Genomic DNA, 18,375 nt, shown 5'->3' with positions numbered 1-18,375 from the left:
GGCTCGGAGTGCGCGGTGCAGCCGGGACGCGCTGCCCGGGGGACGCCCGGCCTGCCCTTACCCCGGTGCCCGAGGCACGGAAGATGCTCTGCCCTGAGGATGCTCCGGGAAAGGGCCGGTTGGCCCGCAGTCAGTCTAGCTTCTCCTAAACTCAGTAGGTAAACAGTTATTAAGCACCTACTAGGTGTCAGGCACGGTGCTGAGCCCTGAGGATACAAAAAGGGGAAACGGACAGCTCCTACCCTCAGGGAGCTTGCGATCCAATGGTGAACTGTTCAAACAAATACAGACCTGGCAAGCTCTATGCGGGACAAACAGGACATAAATAACTGAGGGAAGGCACTGGAATTAGGAGGGGCTCGGGAAGGTTTCCCGAAGAAGAGGGATTTTGCGGCTTTTGTTTGTTTTTAGTTCTCCCAGTGGACCATGACATCAGGGAGGTGATACCATAACTTGTAAGGCAATTTAAGGGATTTAAGGGAGGGTGGGCTGTGCAAAGTCACCAGCCTCACTTTCTTTTCTGGAGCCATCTAGGTCCAGTGGCCAGACATAGATCAGGATGACTGGAGATGGATCCCGGAAGGGGGCATTTTAGTTGGGACTTAAAGGAAGCAGAGGAGGAGGGAGAGAGCATTCCAGACACTGAGACAGCCAGAGAGAACTTCCGGAGCCCAGAGATGGAGGACAGCCTGGAACATGTCACTGAATCGAGGAGTACCTGGAAGGCAGTAAGGTGTGAGAAGGCTGGAAAGGCAGCAGGAGGGTAGATTATGAAGGGCATTGAATGCCAAATAGAACATTTTGCGCTTGATCCTGGAGACCACTGGAGTTTATGGAGTAGGGGAGGTAACATGCTTCCATTTAGGAAAATCACTTTGGGGGCAGAATGGAGGATAGATTGGAGCCGGGGGAGAGTTGAGCAGGCTAGTTCAATAGTTCAGGCAGGACATGGGGGGGGGGGGATCTGCACCAGGATGGGGAAAGTGTCAGGATCCAGAGATAGTGCAAAAGTGAAACCAACAAATTTTAGCAACGGGGGGGGGGGGGGGGGGAGGTTTGAGAAATAGAGGAATCCAGGGTGGTGCTTGGGTAATGAGCCTAAGGGCCTGGAAGGATGGTGGGAAGGTGTAGGCAGGGAGTTAAGGGATAAAATAGTGAGTTTTGGATATGTTGAGTTTAAGATGTCTACTGGACATCTTCTCTGAGGTGTCCAAAAGGCGGTTGGAGATGTAAGACCGGAGGTCAGTTGAGATGTTAGGACAGGATAGGTATATTTGAGAATCATCACCATAGAGATGGTCATAGGAGTTGAGGAGTTCATCATGTGAAGTCATGTAGAGGGAGAAGAGAAGAGGACATCTACAGAATGCAGCAAAGGAGACGGAGGCAGGTCTGATAGGAAGAAAACCAGGAGAGTGAGTGTCCCAAAAACCTAGAAAGAAGAGAACACGCAGGGGAGAGTTACCAACAGTATCAAAGGCTGCAGAGAGGTGGAGAATGAGCATTAAGAACACAGCCATTGGATTTGGCAATGAATAGATTATTGGTGACTTTGGAGAGAGCAGTTTCAAGGGAATGGTGAGGTTAGAAGCCAGATTGTGAGGGGTTAAGAGAGTGAGGAGAGAAAGGGGAGGCAGCAATCTTAGACAACCTTTTCAAGTTGAGCCAGAATGGGCAGAATAGATATAGGATGATTATTATCAGGGACAAAGAATCAAGTGGTTTGGTTTTTGTATTTTTCAGTGGGGAAGACATGGGCATGTTAATAATCAACAGAAAATGATCTAGTAAAGAGGGAAAGACTGAAAATGAGTGAAACAGTGGGAAGGACAGAAGGGGTGATGTGTTGGAGGAGAAGGGTTGAAATATCAGCCTCTTACATGAGGTTTTAGCTGATTTCACACTTCCCCTCCCCCAACTTCTAGTTCTCCCAGCCTCTAAATTATCTCATACAATTATACTTCACAGCTATTTTGAGTATGGTTCCAGGTCACTGCAATAAAAGGAAAATTGCAATAAAGCAACAAGTTTTTTTGTTTTCCCGGTATAATATAATTCCCAGTATAAATATAATATATATATATATCCCAATTTAAAAGTTAATGTTTAGACCATACTGTAGTCTAAGTGTACTTAGTATTATGTCTAAAAACCACAACGTATAAGCCGTAATCTTAAAAAAAATACTTTATTGATAAAAACAATTTGAGCCCTTAGCAAGTCATAATCTTTCTGTCAGTGAAGGGTTTCCCCCCAGTGTTGATGGCTGTTGACTGATCAAGTTTGTGGTTGCTGAAGAGTTGGGTGGCTGTGGCAATTTCTTAAGACAACAGTAAAGTTTGCCACATTGATTCTTCCTTTCATTTGAACACTTAGAGGCCATTGGAGGGTTATTAATTGGTCTAATTTCAATATTTTTGAGTCTTAGGAAATAGACAGGAAATGTCCATTGTGTGTAACAGTCAGAAAACATACAACATTTATGGATTAAATTCATCATCTTACATGGAGGAGGTTCATGGCGGTCCCAAAACAATTACAATAGTAATATCGAAGATCATTGATCATAGATCCACATTAAGACACAATAATGAAAAAATCTGAAATATTTGAGAATTTCCCAAATGTGTCACAGAGATGCAGTATGAGCACATGTTATTGGAAAACTGGTACCCAAAGGCTGCTCAACTCAGGTTTGCCACAAACTTTGAATTTCTAAAAATAAATAAATTAAATAAATTCAAGGAAGCTTAATAGAACAAGGTATGCCAATATTTGATTTAGTAGATGGAGAATTAGCCTTGGAACCAGAAGGATCTGTCATCTTCATCACCTTCTGGCTCGGTCACTGGCACAAATCTCAACTTCTTAGCTCATGGAGACTAAAAGTTTCAGAAGGTCACAACCTATATTACTAGATAGAATTTCTTCATCTGGAAGTTTCCATGCCAATAAAACTATAAGTCCAGTTCCTCACCCTCATAACATGTTGTCTCCCCCCAATAAAATAGAAGCTTCTTAAAGGCAGGGATAGATATCTTTGGAATCCTAGTACCTGGCACATTGTAGGCACTTCTTACTAACTACTTGTTGCTTATTATACCTTGTGGGCTGTTCGTTACTTTGAGATTGCTTTTATAAAGAAGATAAATCACTCTACTATAATAGTAAGTTTATATCATTCCCAAGGGCGTCAAGAACCAGTGGTCCCTTTTGCTGCTGTTTTGGGGAGTTTGTTGCAGATGAGAAGTTGCATTCATGTTCCCTGCAATCATTCCAAGTCACTAGGTAGGAAAATTCCTAACGTTAGGCCAAAAGTTGTGCTCTCTGCCTAAACTTATCTATCTATCTATCTATCATCTATCTATCTATCTATCTATCTATCTATCTATCTATCTATCTATCTATCTATCTATCTATCTATCTATCTATCATCTCTCTATCTCTTTCTCTAGTTATTCCCTGGCTTCTTTGAACTAATTTCAGGTTATAGGAAAAGTTTGGGTAATGAAATAGCAGATCATACACAGGCCCCAGAGCACAGCTTTCCTTGGGAACTCCATCCATCCTCGAGAAGGGGATGTGGTAGTGAGGACCTTCATCAGCTCTGGTCTTCTGCTTCACAATACCTGTAGATTCAATGATCAATCTCTGTCTTTTCTGTCATATCTCAGGCCTTTTTTCCTCTTTTCTGCTTCTAGTTCTTGGCTTATCACTGTATGATCCCTATTCCTCCCTCTCTATCTTGTTCTGAGGTAGCTCCTTTTAATTTTTTTAAAACAAATTCCTTAGTTTGACCAAACCTTTTACAGAAATAGCTTTAATTGATTCAAGGAGGTGTTTTAACTCTGTTTACATAGTTATGATTGATTGATTCCATCAAGAAGAATTCTTTCCTAACAAAGTAAATATTTTTAAGTGGGTGGGATAATTAATTGAACTCTGACCCTGATGCAGAATTAAAAAGAAAACAATTTCTGTTTTGGTATATATAATAAAGTGAAATTGAGATGATGCCGTCATGTTTTGAGTTGGCTAAACTCATACTTTTCCTGAAATAAATTTGACCATGGGAAACCATTGATGGACCCACAGAATTGTGCTATTTTCTGTCCTGTATCTATCTAGATGGTTTGGAACAGGTTAAGTCCTGCGTAACCTCTCTGCTGAGAGAGAGGTTAGGTTCCAAGTTCTTTTATTCATTAACCCTCTTTTACTCATTAATCTCCATTCCAATGCCTCAGGGGCAAATTAACTTATAAATTAATCTCATGTCAAAGGTTTCCCGCCCAAAAAAGGGTCAAAAGGTACACAGTGTACTATATAAATAAATATGGTACAGGCAATTTATTCCTACATACAAAAGAAATGCTAAACATAGAATCATAATATGCATTAACAGAAAGACTGAAATCAGGATTCATTAACTTAATTTCTAATTATTGCTATAGTTGACAGGGAGGTAGATACTTAAACCTCATCAGAACATAAAATAGTTTTCAGGACTTTATTTCACCTTGACTCTGTATTGTCCAAGCAATTCCCAGTACAAGTTTGCTGGTAAAGCTTGGGTCAGTGCTCGTTAGTGGTTATCCACTTCAAAAGCACTAGAGTAGTTCCTTCTATTCTAGTAGGACCTAGAACCCACAGACCTCTTGAATTTATAAGGTCATCTCTAAGCCTAGACATAGCCATTTCAGGATAATAATAATAATACTAATAATAGTTAACATTTATAAAGAGCCTACTATGTGCTGGGCACTGTGCCAAATGTTTTATAATCATCTCATTTGATCCTTGAAATAAACCTGTGAGGCAGGAACTATTATTATCCCCACTTTACAGATGAGGAAACTGAGGCAAATAGGTTAAATGACTTGCTCAGAATAACATAGCTAGTAATCAACTGAGTCTGGATCTGAACTCAGGTCTTCCTGACTCTAAGCCTGGCACTGTATCCACTGAGCTACAGTAAAAAGAATTATTCATATAAAATCAGGAAAAAACAAATACAAAAGAAGAAAAAACCAGGGATCTAGGCATAAACACTTTTTTTTTTGCTTTTTTTTTTTGGAGGGGGGAAGGCAGGGCAATTGGGGTTAAGTGACTTGCCCAAGGTCACATGGCTAGTAAGTGTTAAGTGTCTGAGGTAAGATTTGAACTCAGGTCCTCCTGACTCCAGAGCCAGTGCTCTATTCACTGCACCATCTCGCAGCTCCAATAAACACATTTTTTTTTCAGTTCCCTACACTGGTTGACATATGGGTATAGTTGACATGAAGCTCAGGTAGAAAAAGGCCAGTTCTACCCCATCCTTCACTTGAAGTCTCAGTCACATATTGCCACTTGGAGAGACAATACAGAGATACAAGAGAAGGCCAAGGAGAAAACAAAGTTTTTTTTCCCCTCGTATTTAAGAGAAGTAAGAGAGCGATCAGAAAGATTGGAGAACTGTGACAGTACAAAGTCATGGAAGTCAAGGAAAGAGAGAGTATCAAGTGGGAGAAATTGGCAACCATGTCAAATGCTGTTTAAAAAAAGGGGGTCAAGAAATTTTTCTTTGGCTTGGACAAAAGAAAATGAGCCATTCCATTTAATAACTAGAAGATTGCTAGTCCTTTTGGAAATCTTCTCACATAAATGAGGCATGCAAAGTAGACCTTTTATACTGGAGGTGGGAATGGGGATGGGGTAGCAGACAATTCTTGAACCATACTCTCATGGGAATTGGTTCAAAGGAGGGAGAAAAATACACACACACATGTGTGTATAATATATGTATATATACGTACACATAGGAAGGGAAGGGTATGAGAGAAAGAGATTGGAGGTGATAAAAAGGAGGGTACATTAAGGGAGAAATGGTTACAAGCAAGATGGAAGTTTGAGAGAGAGAGAGAGAGACAGAGAGAGAGACAGAGAGAGAGAGAGAGAGAGAGAGAGACAGAGAGAGAGAGAGAGAGAGAGACAGAGAGACAGAGAGAGAGACAGAGAGAGAGAGAGAAGATAATGGGATAGTGGGAAGTATACAGTAATCATAACTGTGAATATGAATGGCATACACTCACCCATAAAAACAAAGCAGATAGCAGAATGGATTAGAACCTAGAATCCAGCAATCTGTATTTTGTTATGTTTTGTTCTAAGAGACACACTTGAAACAGAAAAATAGAGTTAAAGGGCTGGAGCAAAATCTAATATGCTTCAGGTGAAGTAAAAAAAAAAGGCGGGGTAGTAATAATCTCAGGAAAAGCAAAATAAAAAATAGAATGAATTTAAAAAGATAATCAGGGAAACTACGTGTTGCTAAAAAGTACAATAAACAATGAAGTAATATAAAAATATTTACAGTAAGTTTCTCTGAAAAAGACCTCATTTCTCAAATATATACTGAGTATAGAATTGAGTCAAATTTATAAAAATAAGAGCCATTCCCCAATTGATAAATGGTCAAAGGGTATGAACAGATAGTTTTCAGAAAAGGAAATCAAAACTGTCTATACTCATATGAAAAAAATGTTCTAAATCACAATTGATTAATGAAATGCAAATTGAAACAACTCAGAGGTACCACCTCACACCTATCAGAAATGAAATGCTGGAGGGGATGAGGGAAAAAATAAATCCACTGATGAATTGCTGGTGGAGTTGTGAACTGATCCAACCATTCTGGAAAACAATTTTAACCAATTTGCCCAATGGGTTAAAAAAACTGTGCATAACCTTTGACCCAGCAACACCACTATTAGGTCTGTATCCCAAAGAAATCAAAGGAAATGGACATATGTGTATGTATATATATATATATATATGTGTGTGTGTGTGTGTGTGTACACACACAAATATTTACAGCAACTCTTTGTGGTGGTAAAGGATTGGAAATTGAGGGGATATACATCATTTGGGGAATGGTTGAACAAGTTGTAGCATATGATTATGATGGAATAGCATTGAACTATAAGAAATGATGAGGGAGGCAGGGGCAACAAGGTGGTGCTGACTAGCACCAGCCTTGGAGTCAAGAGGACCTGCGTCCAAATCCAACCTCAGACACTTACTAGCTATGTTACCCTGGGAAAATCATTTAACTCCCATTGCCAAAAAAGAAATGATGAGGGGGATGGTTTCAGAAAAAACTGGGGAGACATATATGAACTGATGAAAAATGAAATGAGAATAATCAGGAGATCATTGTACACAGTAATGATAATGTTGTAATGATGATCAGGTGTAAAAGACTTGGCTGCTCTGATCAATGCAATGATCCAAGACAATTAACAAACTATGGTGGAACTTATTTTGTATCTAATTTTCTATGTATTGTTTTTCCCCAATAGGATGTTAGCTCCTTGAAAACAGGGGATATTTCATTTTTGTGTATGCTGGGCACATAGCAAGGCTCAGTAAATGCTTATGGAATCATAATTCATTAATCACATACAATATACAAAATAATCTTTGCTATTATTTTATCTGAGGATTTTTTAAACATTTTATTTAAAATAAAATCACAACAAAATATACACTGATTAAAAAAAAACCCAAAATGTACAGTATCATAAAGGTAATAGTTCGCTGATATATGCATAAAACATTTCTTTTGCCTTTATATATCCTCTTCAAAACAGAAAAATAAACACTCATATCCTTTTCAGCTAAGAAATGGAAATAAAAACTACAAACTTTCATTACCCTGGTGGTTACCACTTAACTACAGCTAGAAATCAAACCCATTATGTTTCCAAATGCACATAAAGATATATTTACCCAGAAAGCTTAGAAATAAGTATTAGCTATTCTCCTCTTCCCTCCCCAGCCATACTGCAATACTTTTATTTTTCTGTCCTTTCTAAAAGCACAGTGGAAATTTCCCACCCCTATTAATGGACTTCAGATGATGCACTATCGGTTTCATGGGAAGAATGAAGCTTCAGATGTTTAGTATTTTCAGCACTCTTGGGGTCATTGACTTGGTGGACTTCTTGGCTGTGAAATTCTTGGCTAATCTTATTGACTTGTAGTTTGCGAAATTCTTGGCTGTCTTTGTTAGGTTCTCGACTATGAAATTCTTGGCTAACTTTGTCATTTTCTTGACTGCCATGTGAGTCACCTTGCTGCTGGCTCTCATAGTTAACACGTTCAAGTTGATAGCTTTTCAATTGCTCATGACTTTGGGTTTCTACACTATATTCATCTGGGTGGCTGGCTTCATTACTCTTCTTGCCATTGCTGTTCCAAACATAAGCCTCAGGAAAGTTTTGTGAGACAGGGAACACCTTGGGTGTCTTTTTAGACTCATAGCTTTCCATTTGGGAAGTAAGATCCTCTTCAGTAACATCGTGCACCTGTGTCAAAACAACCAAGAAAGATTTCAAGGAATTATTTTCTTCAGTGAGCTTTTGTACCTCCTTTCCCATTTGGCCAATTCTACTTTTTAAGAGCTATCTTCTGCAGTGAATTTTTGTGCTTCAGAAAGATTTCAAAGTATACCTGCATATGAGTCTATCAAGTAATAGTCTACTATGGGCTAAAAACTGCCCAGGATAGAAAGACAAAAATAAAATAGTACTTCCTCTTCTGACTCTCTGGACTTTTTCTACCACACCACAGCAGTCTCCTAAAGCTGGAGGTTCACTCTACCCTTGTACTTTTCATATTGGTAATACTACCAATATACGTCTCCTGCAGTTCCTTCCTCTGATTGACTGCTTCCTTCCAGAACCTCCATTTTGAGGAAAGCACCCAAGCCAGCCATGTCTTCATTCCTCTCCAGACTTCGCTCCTGACTGTAGAGGGCTTTCTCTAGCAAGCCCCTGTGTGGGTAGCTTCCTTTCCCCCCATCTTCATCAGTTCCCCTTCACATGTCAAGTTCCCCTGTTGTAATGTAAGCTCCTTGAGAGTGGGGACTGACTTTCTTTCGACTTCTATTTGCATTTCTAGCTCTTAGCACAGTACTCTGGCACATAGTAAGTGCATAATAAATGCTCATTGCCTTGACTTGCCCTCAAGGGCTTCACATTTTACCAGAGGAGACAACAGACTCACATATAAGTATATACAAAAGAAATACACAATCATGTTCAGGGGAGAGAAGTATTAGCAGTCCTTGGAGAATCAGAAAAGCTTCATGTAGAAATGACATTGAGCTTCAAGAGAAACTAGGGATCACAAGAGATAGAATTCAAGAGGGAAGGAATTTTTGCCACAGGAGACCAGACTGTATGAAGGAAACCATACAATGACAGGGGCAAAGCACTGTTGTATGTGAAAAACAGCAATGAGGCCATTTGGACTGGATCATTTAGCATGAAGAGAAGTAGTGGAAACCATTTTTTTTTTTTTTTGCTTTTTTGGAGGGTAATTGGGGTTAAGTGACTTGCCCAACATCACATGGCTAGTTTTTGTGTTAAGTGTCTGGGGTCGGATTTGAACTCAGGTCCTCCTGACTCCAGGGCCAGTGCTCTATTCACTGCACCACCTAGCCACCCCATGGAAACAATTTTTAAACAATGTATAGCTCAACTACATGAATTTTAGCTAAAATATATGTTTGCATAACTATTCTCTTTTTAGACTTTTGAACTCAAGCTTTTTTTTTTTTTTAATATGATTGCCACACACGGGACTTTTCTTCCAAGAAAGTCTAGGTGGAATAAAAGGTTTGATTGGGACCTTGGGATCATTTAGAACCATGATTAAGTAAAAAGTGCAATGTTAGAGAAGGAAAAGTATAGAAAAATATGTGATTTTCCAAAATCACTAAATAAAAGATTTTAAATAATAATTTTCATGTTGGATATTGCTTTCATTCATTTCTTATTTATTAAGAGGATTTTTCATAACCATCTAAAATTTTTGTCATGAGAATTTACCTGTTCTGATGATCTGTAGGATGCCCCCAATTTTGACCTCAGTCCATAGGCCACACTATCTCCTCTGCCTCCGTTATCACCTCTTGTTGGACCATCAGGTAGAAAACTTGGTGTTGTTGGGGTATCAGTAGGAAAATCAGTGACCACCTCATCAGATTCATCTGAATCATCAGAATCAGTGCTTTTATGTCCCTCATCTCCATCATCGTCATCATCATCAATATCATCTGGGCTTTCATCAGAGCTTCTTGGGAGTGTCTAAAAGTCAAGAGTTGTTTTGTTTTATTTTGTTTTGAAATTTAAAGATCTACACAAATGTTAGCTATTAAACTCTATCTGAAAATTCACATAACATATCCTCGTCCCAAAATGCCCCCCATTTTGTAAATAAATTATTTTGATACACTACTACTTATTAATGTGGGTAATTGAAATTTGACTGGATGCATGAGTAGATATTTCTAAACAATACCTGAATCAACCAATTAATATCCATAAATAAGAGAATATACAGCTATATATTTGTATCAACACTTCTGTTTTCATTCTAGTGGCTTATTTAGCATCCTCAGGAACTCTCAGTGTGTCAAAATGATGGTATTAAAAAAAGTTAACATGTCATTGTGATCAATGACATAATTGTATCATTTGACTCAAACATTGCTTTGACATGCTAACAGTCCTGTGGAGGCTGCAGCCATTTCATAAACAATCAAATTGGAAATGAAAATGTCAATATAGACAAAAATATTAATTTGGTTATTGTTCAAAGGTATTAATTTATCACTTAATGAACATGAGATTGTGAGTATTTCTACTATTTTAAACAAAAGTTGTTTTTGTTTTGTTGCTTTTTTGGAGGGCAATTGGGGTTAAGTGACTTGCCCAAGGTCACACAGCTAGGTTTTATGTGTGTGTGTGTGTGAGTGTGTGTGTGTACTAAGTGTCTGAGGCTGGATCTGAACCCAGGTCCTCCTAATGCCAGGGCAGGTGCTCTATTCATTGTACCACCTAGCTGCCCCTCAAACAAAGTTTTTAAGCCTGATTTTAACAAATCTTTCTTTAAGGACTAAATAGATAGGAGATATGTTAATTCTTTAATGATGGCCCTTTTTGGAATTATGTGATCTGATTTTACTGGTCAAGTTTGAAGTGCATTTTTGAATCAAGACTGTCTAAACACTGAGTTTTTATTCTAGACTTTTATGCCAATTCTGGCATAAATCCCTTATATAAATCCCTTATAATAACACAAACTGCTCCAATTTATATAGGACTTTAAGGTTTGCCAAGTACTTAACAAATAAGTCTAGGAGGAATTCTCCAATTGATTATCAGAAGTAGACTGTCTAGCTCAGTCTTATTGGAAGAAAGAAGTTTTATAATTTTTTTTTACACCTATTGAATTCCCTGTGTTGGGAAAAGTCTTGGAGTTGAGAACTAACCTCTTGTAAGTCTTCTGTACTTTCTTCAGAGGACACTGAATTCTAAAAAGGAAGAAGGTCAAAATGGGTTGATTGTCTCTTTCTGACTTTGGCATTCAAAGGCAAATCTTTGTTCATCAACGTGAAAGTGACACATCTATAACATAATACGCCAAGACATCCATATAATTTATCAATATACAATAGAGTTTTTAAAAATCAGATCTGTGATTTCATTGATATGAAGGATTCCAAGTAAGGAAACTTCATCTTCCAATGAAAACTGCTAAATATTCCATACTTTATTGCCTTGGAGAGATGTCTGAAGTATAAGCAGGAAATTAAAACAAATAAATAAATAAATAATAAATAAAAATAAATAAATAAAAAAATAAAAAATAAAAAAAATAATAAAAAAATAAAAAAAAACCACTGGTTTAATATACTCAAACACTTTGCACAATGGTGCCTTCCCCTCTTGGTTTATTTTGTAACTGTTCTATCTATATATCTACGTACACATACACAATACATATACATCTTTTTACATATGCATATACATAGTTACTTAGGCGTATGTTTTGTCCCCTGTTAAAATGTAAGTTCATGGAGTGCAGGGACTGTTTTTGCTTTATCTTTGTATCCCCTGAACTTTAGTACACAGAAAGGACTTAATAAATATCTGTAGACTGACTGGTTGGGATGATGAGTAGATATGTTTATTTATATATGTATACACAGAAATAAATACTTGAATTATGTGTTTAATCATAAAAAAATTTTAAATACCTGCGTAGCTAATAATGTTTCCTTCTGGGAAGGGTCAGCATTCAGCCATGTTGCCACAAAGTCTGGATGTTTGCTATAAAGCTATAAGAAAAAAAAAATGTATGTCTATCATTATTGAAAGGGAAACATATGCACCTGCAAGTGATGTTAAATGAATTAGGGAGGTTTAATGATATGGAATACATAAGAATAAAGACATAATTATCTAAGAATGCCCTTGTACCTTCTCTTCAAGAGGGTTTTTGTAACAGTTGCTTCTTTGCTAAATATTCCAATTCACTGACCCTTCTATCAATGTTCAACCAAAGGTAGAGATAACATAAAATAGCTGTCTACTCTCCATGTTAGCAAATGTCGATGAAATTACATTTGCTCTGTGCCCAACATTTATGTGGAAAATCATTATTTAGAACAGGGATGGGGGTGGTAATGATGACAGAAGGAAGGACTTTGAATTTGTTCATTCATATCCTGAATATAATTCCCAACACTAGTTACTACTTTGACTTTGTTTTGATCTCTGACTTCTTGTTCCAATCAAGAAACCTTGTTAGGATGCCTCCTTGCCTTATTTTATGCTCTCTGGAAATGATGACCTTCTCTGGCTAGACTAGAGGAGTTATCTTCTCTAAAAATGCCAACTTTCCTATTTCATTATGATGACAAGGCATTTTGTACTCGTGAATGAATTAGGAAAAAGTAACATGTCAAAAACTCTGCTGTTTCCTTCATTAAGCAACAATCACAATGATCCTAGATAACTCAATTTTGACCCCTACTACAGGGTGTTCCTAAAGTCTGGACACATAGGAAATCTCATTAACTATGCATATTTTCAAAAAATGAAATTTTCAACAACATTTTATTTAATTAGCATAAACAAGATTTCATAGGAAGACATAGAAGACACATAGCAAATCTCATTTATTAATTTAATTTAATTAATTTCATTAACAAGAAAAATAGTCCCCAATAGCTAATGAAAGCTTTTATTCTATATGAAATTGTCATGGCTAAAACATGTGCTAGTTAAATAAAATGTTGAAAATTTCTTTCATTTCATTTCTTGAAAATATACATCATTAATGAGATTTCCTATGTGTCCAGACTTTAGGAACACCCTGTATATCTAGAATTTTACTTTGTGCTCTGTAGGGTTAGTTTCCAATGCCTGTTTGCTATTGGACACAGTTTTATCTAGGAGACCAGGTGCAATTAAGGTGCTATCAAGCCAGTAGTAGAATGTATATGATTTGATCTGATGCCTGTTTTATTTGGAAAATGTGATTCGAAATCAGCTGACAAGTGCAATAGACATGACATAAATGTGCTTTCCTTGGACAGTGGACTCAGTAGCAAACGTCTAAGGAGATACTGTCTGTGCTTTTGTTCATACATCTAATCTTGTAGACAATGTCAGAAATATATTTTAAATTCTTCTTTCTGTTAGGGAGATCAAACAACGGATTGGACTACTTATAAAACAGTATCTTGGCTCACAAAAGGGCATGCTTAAACAGAAAAGATTCATGAGTCCTTGTAGTCCAGAGAACTATCTGCTTTTTAAAAAGTTCTAATTTTAACATCACAGAGGAAAAATGATGCATTCTTAAACAGAGGGTAAAGTCCTCAGCTAGGTTTTGAGTGTAATATGGTAAGGGACCTTATTCTGTATCCAACTGTATCCAACAGTGCTGTTGCAATGCTAGGTCCAAGGAAAGCTTTGTAAAAGTAAATGCTCACAAATTAATAAGCCCAAAACAAAAAGATTTTTAAAGGAAACTCACCGGCTTTTCTTCTGAGCTACCGGAATTGATCTGCTGTTTCACCTTTAAAGCAGGAAAGAGGAAAAGAGATTACAGTGCAACTTTATTTCTAGCAAAGGCAGAATCCACACAATTTATTCAGGTTTATTAATGTAACTGAAGTGTAATATTTACTTACAGGAAATGCAGAGACAATGCCAAGTAAGCAGAAGCAAATCACAGCAGTCCTCATGGTGGATTCTTCCTCAGTCTTTTCAGTGATACCTTGTAATAGCAATTGAACCACAGTGATTCCATATTCTGAAGGCTCTTGCCTTTCCAGTAACATTTTTTTTTAATTTGCTTTATGGAGTTGAAATCTGAAAAGGAGATCTAAAACCCTATGCCACTACTTTTTTCCATTCCTGACAGTCAAAAGGGAATTAAAAACCAGTCATCCAACACTGAAAAAGCATGACTACATTTTACAATTCTATAATAGTTCGGATTTTCTACTCTAGACTCATTCTTAGCTGATAACTTTAGATAATAATTTTAACTTAATATGAATAGTATCCAGTGCCAACCATTATGTAGTACATATCTTTCTCTGGATATAAGAGAAGCCAGACAAAAAACTGAATTAATTTTTATAATTTTTTCAGTTTGCATTTTAAAATAACCTAACTAAATAAAAAAAAAAAAACCTATTCAGATTGTTTTGGCCTAGTTTTAAAACACGATAAGCTTTTGTAGGAGAAAAAGAACCCAAAAATTTAAAATAGCTTCATCTAATCACCCAAGTGGAAATGTTAAGAAGCAAAGTGATTGAAAACAAACAAACAAAAAGTCCAGTTACCTGAGGTGGAGATTGGGCAGAAAGGTTGCGGTTAGCAAGAAGATTGTTCAGGTCTTCTTCAGGTCCTGATGCTTGCTCCTTCCTCTCCCCTTCAGAATGTTCACTTGCTGTGACCTCCTAGAATTTAAATGCTGGCCCAGATCTTCTTAGCCAATCACTGAGAGGTGGAGAGAAATGTCATGAGGTTTGTGCAACTGTCCAGCCCACCTTCTCCCACACTTTCCTTCTGGTTTTGTGGTTTCATAAAGCAAACACAAACTACCCTATAGTTAAAACATTACTTGCATACTCTGTTATTTCATAGCAGTTTCCTCTGAGGGTTTAACACATCATTATATAAGAGACTCAGGGGTAGGTGTACGTAAAATAAACAATATAAAAGCAAAGAAGACTAGTTTCTGGAAATGTTTAGTTTATAACTTAGCTATTAGGACAATATAGTATTTTGTGATAAGAAGCCAGCAACAAATGATAGATAAGATGAATTAGTTTTTGCTTTTTGCAGAGTAAGTTAAAGCTTGAAATCAGAAAGTGGAAAGTGGGTTAGATTGGAGTCAAGGGATCTGGTTTTCATTACTGGCTTTTCTGCTAACTACTTGAATCACCTCAAACAAGTCTCTTAATCTCATCTAGCTAAATGGTAGGAGAAAAGGCACCAGGCCTGGAGCGAGAAGAATTGGGGTTGAATCCTGGTTCTACCATTTAGCAGCAACAGCAAAGCACTAAATGTATCTCAGCCTCAGTTTTCTAATAAAATAGATAGTAATGCTATCCATTAGCACACCTTACACAGTGGAGACTTTGAACACAACATGAACACAGATGAACACAAGCTCATTATGGACAATGTCTCAGAATAGAGAAATTGGACAGACACACCAAGTGCTAACAACTCTCCTGTAATAAAAAGTCATTCTATACTGTAAGATAAGCACTAACTTGAGAATAAAGCATGTATATGTTTTATGCAAATCCATACATGTATATGCGCACACACATGACAGTGTTATGTATATTTTACAGTTGTGCATTTGTCTGTATAAAAAATATATATGTATACACATCCTTACACATGTATATATACTATGTGTTTATAGTATGTACACACACGCATGTCTATATATAGATATCTATATCTCTCTATATACTATATTCTTAAACCTAACAACTTTTTTTGTTGCATTGTTGAAACAATATGAATTGTCAGGGCTTACTTGGTAATATCAGTGGGGAATCTTATTTCTTGTCATAAAAAATAAAAGCCTACTCCAGATACTGCTAAAATAAAGACCTATGTTTCCATAAGATTTTACTTTGGGGGAAATTGTGACATTGTCTTTTGGCTCTGCTCATCTCTAGAATGAGTCCCATATATAAAGTTTGTAGATCTCGAACAATAAGAACGTCACATATACAATAAATGGAAACATTCTGAATCATGTTTAGGAATTAAATCATAGCTTCACAACTCGAGGGAACTTCTGAGGCGCCTACTCTAACCCACCCATGTAACAGATGAGACTGTTAAGATCATGCATACTGTAAGCTGAAGAGGTGGGATTTCATTCCAAGTCCTCTGTCTCCAGAGGAGTCAGGAGGGAAGGAATTAAGCATTTATAGAACATTTACTAAACCCTAAGCTCTTTTATGAATGTTATTTCATTTGATCAGTCCTTTGGGTACTGTGACTTATGGGTTCCCCTTCAGCTCTTCCTGCCCCTAAGCTTTGTACCCCCACAATTTACATACATGATAATTTAGTTAATTTGTGAGCCTTTAAAAAATTCATGTACCTAAAGATTTGAAGGCTTTATAAAAATGTATGTGTGAGAGAAGAGGCTAGAGATACTGTTTAAATGTAGGAATGGAAGTTTCGGAGTTTCATTTCTGGCTACAATATTTCATGGTCGTTTGAGGTCTTAGCTTTAGTCTCATTTTCCCAGTTGTGAAATGGGGATTACAGTGCTCATTCACCTCACAGAATTGTTTAAAGGATTGTGTGAAAAGTGAGATGTAAGATAAACGAGTCTCTTTATTAGCATTTTCACAGATCAGTTCCTTTTTGACTTGAAATCATGCCAAGCACTGTTTTAAAATAGCCACAAAAACCCCCAGCCTTCTAGATGTTCAGACTTTTATTCCCAATGTTAATGGAAAAGCCCACAAAGTTTTTTTTGTTCTGTTTTTTAACTAAGAAGAAAGAAAAAAAAATCAGGTGCAATTCCAAATGACTTAATCTTATTAGATTTGTTGTCCATGGTGGGTTATCTATACACGTTATAATAATACACACCTTATAAATACTTGTAAGTTTTCAAGTGTTAAAAAAAGCTTGTAAAATATTTCTCTTGCTGATACATTTTTAATTAGCTGATTTCTTAAAAATATTACCTAGATGGGCCTGAAATGTTATGAATTCTATGGAGTAAATTCATATATTCTAAAAAGCATTTCCTAATTACAGTACTGATTGAAATTTACTCTGTGCCTTCTGCTATAATTTAATATAAAATTGCAAGAGGAGAAAATTTCTGCAACACAGTTTTCCTAGATTGAACCCTGTGACCCCAGCTTATGAGCTTCTTGGGCATATCTATAAAGTTCCACAAGATGGCAGTGTTTAAAAAAATGATCTTTTAAGCAACAGTGATTTGTTTCTACTGAGTTTCTTGTTGGAAATGATACACATTCATGTGTTTAAGGACAAGAACGAAATTAGTTAATGTATGTCACCTTCTCCTGGTGCTTACTGAAAGAAACTTTCCTCACCAAGAAAAGCAGCAGGAAGGAAAGAAAAGGTCTAAACAAAAGTATTTTCTCCATGCAATGTTTCGAATCTCCTTTAAGTTGAGTCTGGTGGGCTTCGCCATCTTTCTTTCCACTCACCAAAAAATGGTATTGATTCTGAGGTTCTACAGAGACTAAAACCTTATGAATATATGATTAAGGAATTTGTTTGGGCTACTTTCCAGTTGGGAAAGTAGAGAGCATGTTTTTCACACATATCTGTGAACTAGATATTCCTGTCTACGGCATCAGCATGTTAAGCATAAGAATGGGGATTGGCTCTGTGATTTTTAATTGTTTTTCTAGTAAGGAAACATCCTCTACAAGTCAGCACCTTCTTTGCACTTACAGCAGGCAGTGAATGGGCAATCCAAATAGCCATGGGCTATTCTATACCCTATATGCATTTCTAATTATTGGAAACATGGTGGTCTCCAGGACAATAAAAAGTTGAAACCAAGTGTGGCATTTGGAACCATGACCCCAACTGCTAAATTACTCACTTCCTTTTTCTGTACACCTTTACAGTCTCATTCAGGGAAAAGATAGTCATGAGATCAGCATCAGTAAAACTCAACAACATTAATATGTGGATATCAATATAACCCTTTGGCCAATAGAAAGGGCGGACTTTCTCCTCAAATATTGTCTAGACAAAGATGGTAGAATGTATTTTTAATAGGCACCAAAACCCCAAACACTCCCTTGTTTATATTCTATATGTAAGTGCACATATCTGCATGCATCTTGTACATGTATATGAATGAGTTAATAGAGTGTAGACGCTAACAATGCAAGATATACACATAAGTATATGTATTGATTGATATATAAATAATGGAAAAGAATACACATATATACAGAAACAAACTATCATAGTTAATCAATCAATAAGTATG

General features: G+C 36.9%; 1 protein-coding gene across 1 annotated transcript; it reads right to left on the bottom strand.

Annotated features, from left to right (window-relative positions):
* Positions 1–7,478: 7,478 nt before the first annotated feature.
* SPP1 (secreted phosphoprotein 1) lies at positions 7,479–14,823 on the bottom strand. The gene is made up of 7 exons (XM_069093748.1): positions 14,690–14,823; positions 14,030–14,115; positions 13,873–13,914; positions 12,086–12,166; positions 11,318–11,359; positions 9,873–10,130; positions 7,479–8,345 (listed from the first exon to the last, which is right to left on the bottom strand). The coding sequence occupies exons 2-7, from the start codon at positions 14,081–14,083 to the stop codon at positions 7,881–7,883; spliced, it is 942 nt and encodes a 313-aa protein (XP_068949849.1). The 5' UTR covers positions 14,084–14,115; positions 14,690–14,823; the 3' UTR covers positions 7,479–7,880.
* Between the last annotated feature and the right edge of the window lie 3,552 nt (positions 14,824–18,375).

The sequence above is a fragment of the Petaurus breviceps genome, unplaced genomic scaffold (assembly GCF_028583685.1).
Source record: "Petaurus breviceps papuanus isolate PSGF00001 unplaced genomic scaffold, PetGlider_PUasm1.0 126, whole genome shotgun sequence".
NCBI classification, from domain to species: domain Eukaryota; kingdom Metazoa; phylum Chordata; class Mammalia; order Diprotodontia; family Petauridae; genus Petaurus; species Petaurus breviceps.
The sequence above is the reverse complement of the archived record's forward strand: the minus strand, read 5'-3'. Positions and strand labels throughout refer to the sequence as shown.